At 40.4% G+C, this 8,751-nt stretch overlaps 1 protein-coding gene across 1 annotated transcript; it reads right to left on the reverse strand.

Moving 5' to 3' along the window:
* Nucleotides 1–139: 139 nt before the first annotated feature.
* On the reverse strand, nucleotides 140–7,952 carry hdac3 (histone deacetylase 3). The gene is made up of 15 exons (XM_046031293.1): nucleotides 7,758–7,952; nucleotides 6,810–6,892; nucleotides 6,525–6,667; nucleotides 4,794–4,875; nucleotides 4,387–4,443; nucleotides 4,233–4,288; nucleotides 4,015–4,148; nucleotides 3,606–3,686; nucleotides 3,369–3,442; nucleotides 3,087–3,151; nucleotides 2,569–2,658; nucleotides 2,391–2,449; nucleotides 2,045–2,124; nucleotides 1,586–1,743; nucleotides 140–1,478 (listed from the first exon to the last, which is right to left on the reverse strand). Exons 1-15 carry the CDS (start codon nucleotides 7,810–7,812, stop codon nucleotides 1,409–1,411), a joined length of 1,287 nt encoding a protein of 428 aa, XP_045887249.1. The 5' UTR covers nucleotides 7,813–7,952; the 3' UTR covers nucleotides 140–1,408.
* Nucleotides 7,953–8,751: the final 799 nt, after the last annotated feature.

Here is an 8,751-nt window from a genome sequence, read left to right on the forward strand (position 1 = left end):
TGAGAGTCACACCCTAGCAACTCATTTTCAAAATAACTTATTAATCCCATCATGCACTGCTGCCCTCTGGTGGCGGTGTTCAACACTTGCTAATGAAGAACTGCCTTTAAAATATGTTCCAATCACATACACACAGGTGTTACAGTTTGGTCTTTTTATTAAAAACAAAAGTAGAAGACAATATCAAAAAAATCACACAAAACATGTTTCTGGTTAAAAGAGGACTGGCAGATGGTAGAAATAGTTCAGCCATTAATGTACATCCGTTATGATCCTATTTCAATAAAGTTCCTCAGTGACGGCCTGGCACTCTGACGCCTGATCACTGGATCAACTACCTTCAGTGCGAAATGTTTTAATACCAAACTACCAGCCTCGTGGCCACAGCTGTCCTCTACGTTATAAACACACTCACAGTTTTATACATTTCTACGTGTATATACAGTAACGAGCAGAGGACGCAGAAGAGAAAGGAATGCTGATTGGATCAGCTCAAGTCCAGAAATGCACATCGCTGTCGAGTTAAAATGATAGGTGATGTGAAAGTGCCCAGCTCTACACCAGGGCTTGACTCTTTCAGAGCTGTAAGGCACATGGATAATGCTGGGATTTAAAAACGGAAAGAAAGGGGTAAAATATGAAGTGTTATGGTTGGAATCATTTGTTCCTGGCTTATGTGTGACAGACACTTGAACAGCTTCTCACATGCGCATGTCATGTAAGATGAAATGACACCTTGTAGAAACTGTTTCTGCCTTCACGTGTCTCCTTTATGTGTGAGGGGAAAAATAATTGCTTAAGCTGAGTCCTAAAACCAAAATAAACATATTGCTGCTAAGTTAAATTCGGCTGATTAAAACAATTATAATTACTTGAAGGTGACATTTTCATGTTTCAAAGGTCAAATACATTTCATTACCAAGATAATATGGAACATATTACAGGTGGAAAAATAAAAAATATCTAGTTATTTCACTGTTCATGTGCATGTACAGAATAGGAAGTTTTGAGTTCTGATTATAGCTGACAGTGTTTGTAAATTCAAGATTCAAGAACATCCTATTATAAACGCAACACAGCTGATACATGTTTCAGTGTTCAGCATTATGATGTGACATGTACTGACCCAAACAGAAATAGGAATCCTGCCACGTGTGGAGATGTACTCAGTGACATTATATACGAGGCTCTGGTGCTCACGTCACCTCTGCTCTGAAGCGTGATGGAACAACCATGATGTCAGCGTGAAGGACGGCTGATTGAGGACTTTTTAAAACAGAATCTACTGAGAAAATGAGCAGAGCTTGACGGTCTTCTCAGTGCTTCCAGAAGTTTCTGTTAAATCTGCAGTGATGATGTGATGTTGCAACCAGAATGCTGCAAGGGAAAGCTCCGCTCCTCTCATTGGTCAAATTTCTACGTCGCTCTCTTTGTCGTTGTCGTGGTCGCCATCGTAGAACTCATTGGCCGCCTCCGGCCTGAGGAAGTGACATTATTGACAGCCAGTTAGATATGCAAAAAAACTCACAGTAAAACAACTCGCACTCGTTTTAGCCTCAGCCCGGGGGTATCCCAGATTACTGACCTGGTGTAGTTTTCCTCGCCCCCCCTCTCGTCGGGGTCAGGCTCATCGTTGCGTTCGTAGCTCAGCATGTCGGAGGGAACGTCATGGATCTGGACGCTGGGTGCGTGGTTCAACATCTTCAAGTTCTCAAACACTGTCTGACGGATCTGCTCCAAGTACTGCAACGACATGTACACGGCTCAAGAAACAACTGGAACACGATGCACAGGCTGTTCTCAAAGCACACTCAGCAGAAGAGTGTCTGCAAACTACGATGTTTGTTTCTTTCTCGGACACTTTAAAATGCTTCCACACTGCCGACATGTTAACGTAATTGTTCGGTAAAATTTAATCGGTCTTTTGATTTATTAGGCCGAACACCTACTTTTGTGAGATACTGCAGGTAACTAACACTTTCTCGGGTCCTGTAGACTATGCTACTATAACACTGTCACTAATTGGTGTGGCGTGGTGTTTCACCTGTCTGGAGTTCTGGTTTTCAATCCTGGTGCTGACATCAGGGTGCAGCGTGAAGTCTGGAGCAAAGTACTCAAAATACTCTGCAGACGACAGAAACGAGAGGAGGACGGAAAGAAGTCAGAGGTGGTTTCTCTCCGTTGTGAAAAATCACGTTGTTCCAACAGATGGCACTAAAAATTGAAAATGCTCACAAATGCATTTTCTCTGCCACCCACAAAAACACAACAGGACTCTACTACTGAAGCCATTCTGGGCAACAGGAACACACGACAGGAAGGCACTGAGGTGCAGCATATATACAAAATCATAATAACAGAGAGCTTTGGTATATTTAAGTACAACTCACCACTGTAAGGCAGTTCGTCACTGATGGATTCATCCAATAACAGAGATGTCTCAAAGGTCCTACAACGGAACAAAACAGCCGTTATTTGAAATAAAGCCCAGCTCATGAATATCCTCGGGACATGTAACCCCCCCCTCGCCTCTTTGACCATTAACACCACACTGAGTGTCGGACTTACCAGCAGCGAGCCACGTTCCTCACAGTGTATCCTCCTCCTCCCAGGACCAGCAGAGGAATCTTAAAACTCTTCACAAACTCCACACACTCACTGAGAGACAGAGTGCAAAGCGCACACACACCTTAATGGACAAGTTAAACCCCTGTGTCACCATTACTTTATGTTAAAGGTGACTAAATGTATTGTACCGTGCACACAGAAGGCGTGTGTTTGTAAAAGAGGACTGATGACTATGGTCTGAGCTGAGCTCTGTATCGCGAAAGTGAGAATCATCTTTGGACTCAGCTGTAGGTTCAGCCCAAAGCTGGCTCACTTTTAACCAGGGTGGCTCACAATGGCAAACATTGATATTCATGACATTCTCTCTCATGTGCTCCACATATTTATAGCTTGTTCATCGGACTGAGCTGAACTGGCTTCGTGATACAGGATAAAAAATTTTAAAAAAACCCACAGTTTTTGAAGCTAAGCGCTTCACCTTAACTGGAAAACGGCTATTTCAGATAAGTCAGTCTCACCCATGTCCTCGTATGCTGAGGTTGAAGCAGCCCAATCTGTCACAGCCAAGGGAATCTGCTCCACACTGGAAGAAGGACAACAGACAGGCTTCAAATGTGTTAACAATCATCCTGTGATTACATACACAGCCTTATAATGTGATAATAGCCCCCTGACCACACTGAAACAGAGGCATCTGTCATTTTCTCACACGTGCACAGTAAACGGTCCATTTGCCGAGATGGCGGGTGTTAATAAAACAGATAAACGCTGCATTAAGAGACTCAGAATTACTCGCTGACCTGCAGAACGATGCAGGTCGGCTGGTAGAAATCCACCACCTGTTTAATAACCGGCTGGAACAGCTGCCTGTAGCCTGGAACACATAAACACACACACACACACGCGTTGGCCGTGGCTCATATGATGACAAGTTCAGAGCGGTATTTATCTTCAGAGCTACCGACACAGTCAACACAATAATATTACAGTTATTTTATACATTTCAATAATTAAATGTGCGCAGGAAGTCAACTCACTCTGGTCATCGATGCCATCTCTGAGAGGAACATTAAGGCAGTAGTACCGGCCGCTCTCTGCTCCCACCTCATACATGTCGCCTGCAGCAAACACAGAGAGAGAGAGAGTATTAATACACACTTGTACAGAGATGACACATTAATAACATACTGTACTGAAGCAGCACACCTCCTTTGAACCAAAATGTTAAGAAATCAAATCAGAAATGTGCAGGGTTGGGGATTTATCTCTCTACAAATGTTGGAAATGTTGGAAACACAACAACAAATATTTTAAGTCACTATTGCTTAGTTTTCGGTTCCTCTGCTTAGCTTAGCTGTCTGTTTATAGTACATCTAAACCAGCCATGCAGATGAACGGCACGTTCAGAATCTGTGCAAAAATTAAACAAAAGGAAACAGCTCGTACCGGTTCCTGGAAAAAAGTAGTTCCCGTATTTGTGGAAGGACACCGTCATGACGCGGTCAGTCAGGTAAAAGGCTTCCTGTACACCGTCACCATGGTGAATGTCGATGTCGATGTACAGAACCCGAGGGTGGTATCTGTAACACACACACACAGTCGTAAAGAGAGAAACAGATGGAGCAAATGTTTGCTGAGGGTTATTTAGAGGAGCGTCCTCTTACTTGAGTAGCTCCAGTATACTGATGACGATGTCGTTGACGTAACAAAATCCAGATGCCTGCACAGAAAACTCATTTTAGACCTTTAACACGTTCACAGCTTGATTAAATGCATTTAGCAGAGAGGAATGAGCAATACACAGGACTTTGTTCTGACCTCAAACTTTTTGGCATGATGCAACCCTCCGGCCCAGTTGATGGCAATATCACAGATCTGGAAAACAAAGTAGAATCACTATCAACTAAAGATCACTAAGTCACCATGACTCTGTGGTCACGAGCGGCCTGCCAGCAGTGCTGCAGCCATGTTGCTGCTGTTTCAACCATGAAGTGTTAACACTGTCTGAAGGTGGGACGCCCAGTGATTCAGGGATCATCTGCTAAACCACCACAGAGTAGAACAGTAAGTTAACATGGCAGCAACTAAAATGATAACAACAACTAAATCAGTACCTACGATGCTTGTGGCAGGGAAACTGCTTGAATGGCACAGACTATTGATTTTCACTGACTTCAATCATGTGTGTTTGCACCAAATTGTGTGTGTGTGTGTGTCTAAGTTACCTTGTGGTTGAGCTGTGTAGCTCCCTGTAAGGAGGCTCCTGTGTATCTTGAGCAAAACTCAAAAAGACCTGGAAACACAGGACTGAAACAAAAACACACAGGCGAAAAATGTTTTAATTATGGTTTAGTCACTCCTCTGAGAGTGATAGGGCTGGGGCAGTTCATCGACATAATCAACATCATTGAAGGAACGTACAAAAATATATCACCGTGCGTAACACACAATCAGGGTATATTAGGATTATCAACTCAAGGAACCTGTTTCTGTTAGCAGTACTCACTTAAAATTGATTTTTAATTGTTTCTTCTTCGCCCCCAATGAAATGAATCCATGTCCGAACAATTTCAAGTCAAGTAACTCAAGTAAAAATTCTGATTCTTCAGCTTAGTGAAAGGATTCACCCAGAGTGTTAAAATGAATCTGTGTCAGAGCAGGCCTTTTGAATATGAGGTCCAGTATTTTTCTGACCATCTAACAAATAGGGTCTGTTGTTATTATTATTATAAATATAATAACACAGCAATGACATTGAAATAAGACTCATTTTAAGATATGCCACTTTTATCATTATTCTAATATGCTTTATATGCCTCTTTTCCAGGATGACAGAATAAAATATTAATTAAGACAAGTGTTTGATATTTATTTGATAGATTCATTGCTGTATGAATTGAGTAATAAAAAAAGGCCTTTAGAATAATCAGTAAACTAGTTGTTAGATTTATCCATTATTAAAATAATCCGTAGGCGCAGCCCTAAACAGCGATAGTCAACTGAATAGTTACTGGGTGGAGAATACAGGCATTTAAGCATTTGACTGATCACTAATGTTTCAAGGGAGTAAGAAGAGCAATAGCACTGCTTAAAAATTATGAGATATTCAATTGTCCTGGATACAAAGGAAATGACCCAGAACCTGATATTAAATACTGATTTGTTTGCGCTATGACTGTGCAGTAAATTGCAATAGCGTCAAAATATTTAAAGAGGTGGTATTATGCTCATTTTTAAGGTTCAAAATCTTATTTAGGGATTGTACCAGAACAGGTTTAGATGGTTTAATTTTCAAAAAAACATATTTTTTCCCCCATACTGCACATTTCTGCAGTTACTCTTTTCACCTTGTGTTGAAGGTTTCGTTTTAGCTACGGAGTGATACATCTTGTCTCTAAATGATCTTTGTTGGGAGTTGCACATGTGCAGTTCCTAGTTAAGGACTACTAGCTAATCAGAAGCAGAGAAGGGCGGGTCAACGAGAAGCCGCTAAACACAGCTTTGTTGGAGCAAGAGTTTCAGAATGATGAGTTATTCATTTTTAACAAATGTATCTTTCATCCATAAGGTGTTAACTGAGCTCTGTCTCTACGTCACAGTAACAACTTCATGTCCACTGACTGCTTGGAGGGTAGCTAGTGTTTGGAAGGGAGAGGAGGTGTGTGCTGCAGCTCAGCGTTTTTCCACCGGTGTTTTTGAGGGCGTGTCGGAGTAGCCGCTTGGCGAGCGTTATATGAGGCGCATTTAGCTTTTCTGTGTTTTCTGTGGGAGATGGGAACTCCCTTTGGGCTGGACTTTGGGCTTTTTCACTTTGCAAACCTATTACATGCACAAAAAAGATATATAACTCAATAAAGGAGAGGGAAAAAGCCAAAAAGCACAATACCACCTCTTTAACAATTTAGGCATTAATATTTTCCACATCAACCATTTTCATGAAAAACAGTAATACTCACCAGTCATCTCCGACATTGAACGTGTTGAGGCTCTTTGTGAAGCCCTGCATATTATTGGGGCTGACCTTCTGTAGGAAGTCTATGTAGTCTTCAGAGTGGAACCGACACATGTCATGCTGAGATGCTTTGTATGGCTTGAACACCTAATAAGGAAAAATAATAATAATTAGTTCAAATTTTGCATATTTAAAAACTCCTGATTTTAGTGAGGTTTAAAAAAAAAAATGAATCAAAAGGGTGAGCAAATGTTATTTCAGTGTGAAAACTGAATCTAAATCTGCTTACCATCATTTTCTTGTAGAGTCCATAGTGCAAAACCAGACTGTGAGTCAGGGACAAACGGTGAGGCTTCATGGGGTGGCCAGCACCTGGCAGAGACAGCAACGCATTCATAGTGTATTAGAATGACGTGCCCAATATATAAATAAGTCATCTTAATTTCAGGACCACACCAAGCAGACTAATAAATAAAAAATCTAAGAGCCCATTGTGCATAATGATGGTTAAATCACTAACCACAGAAAAGTTGTTAAATATACTAAAACAGCAGGCTACATCTTTATAGATAGTGTACAGTTATTCTTTATTTCCATAATAATATCAATCAATCGAGCAATAACAGTATTAAGTATAATTCAATTCAATTCAAATGAGCTTTATTGGCATGAATGTATAACAACAATATTGACAAAGCATCATACAAACTACATAAGAACAATCATAACATGTGAGCATGCTGTGTCCATATAATAAATCACCTTCAGCTCTGCATATTTTTATCATCAGAGTATTAAAGTTTGACTTTTCAAAGCAGCATAACTCTTATTGTAAACTAATCTCTAATTGCTGCATCCTGATTAATTTAAACTGTTACAGTTACTGAAGGAAGTACATAGACGTCTCAGGAAAAGTCGAAACAGACAGACAGCGAACACAGAGCGACAGGAACATTTTGAGAACTGTCAATCCAGATAACTAACGTTAACCCAGCGTTAGCTAACTTTGCTACGCAAGCCAGATGCTGGGGAATTTGTACAAAATGTAACAATGAATATGACATTGTGCTACAGTGAAAAACAGCACAACAGATCTCCACATGCACCGACAGGGCGTGAAATGCTCAAACTTAAACAAAAATAAAATAAAACCCATCCCTTAAATTGTTAGCATGTAGCTAGCACATTAGCACCATGTACCCTTTGTCGGCCTGTTCACTGCGATAACCAAACTCACCATAATGAAAGTTGCCCACGTCTGGGTCATAAAAATAAGATGTTCTGTTGGTCATTCTGAACGAAATATCTTCTGACTTTTTTCCCGTTAAACTATGACTGTTCTTGCAGCTATAAAACCCACATTTTCCTTTCAATTAACAGACAGCCGCCATGGTAAACACCGACAACACTACGTCATCAGACAGGGACAGCGGTGACGGAGAGGGGAGGGGGGACAGGACGCGACAGAAAAAGATTAAAATCATATTTTCTTAAATTGGTCACTGGTTAAATGCTGATCACAGCTGAACACGATCCACCCTGCAGACTTCATCGTAATGGGCGGTGACACCTGATGAGTGGGAAGATAGAGGCCCTCTAACTAACTCTAAATTTTACAGTTATTAGAAATAATTAAATCAATTTATTGATAAAATTATAAGGACTTTTTAATCTTTTGTTCCCACGACTCCAGTAAAGAGAAGTAGGCTACATCCAGTCAGTTCATCCGTACACCCCAAGATGCACATGATAACTTCATTTCTGCAGGCTGGACCTTTGCCATTACACAATATCACAAATTTTATTTTCATCTTTAATTCACTTCAGATACTGTATACAATATTATAATATAAAATAATACAATATACTTATAGTATAACGTAACAATACAAAATTAATGAAACCTATGGAGAACTTTTCATTATGCTCACAATCTTTCCATCTGACAGCTATATCTCATGCTTTCCTTAGTTCAGAATCTTTGACAAAAAAAAAAAAAGGAAAGGCCATTTCAGAATTACTGCTGGCATGTGGCTGAATGGTGCAGCCAGTGCATTAAGCTGGCATCATAGATAGCTTTCTAGATCTAGTTAATTTAGGCTATCTAGCATGTATAATCCCATGAGCAACACATTCCAGTTGAAGTCACTGTTAAATAACATTTGTCCCAAATGATGCACTTTTTTTTGTTGTTATATACAACAAGCGCTCGTGTAAGCGCTCCGTATTTG

Source organism: Micropterus dolomieu, linkage group LG19 (assembly GCF_021292245.1).
Source record: "Micropterus dolomieu isolate WLL.071019.BEF.003 ecotype Adirondacks linkage group LG19, ASM2129224v1, whole genome shotgun sequence".
Taxonomy (NCBI): domain Eukaryota; kingdom Metazoa; phylum Chordata; class Actinopteri; order Centrarchiformes; family Centrarchidae; genus Micropterus; species Micropterus dolomieu.

Excerpts from the sequence above, each read along its gene's own strand:
- hdac3 (XM_046031293.1), bottom strand. The coding sequence starts at position 7,812 with ATGACCAACAGAACATCTTATTTTTATGACCCAGACGTGGGCAACTTT. Across the intron at positions 6,668-6,809 it reads GACTCTACAAGAAAATGATG|GTGTTCAAGCCATACAAAGC; the intron begins GTAAGCAGATTT and ends TTTCCTTATTAG. Across the intron at positions 4,444-4,793 it reads CTACACAGCTCAACCACAAG|ATCTGTGATATTGCCATCAA; the intron begins GTAACTTAGACA and ends TTTGTTTTCCAG.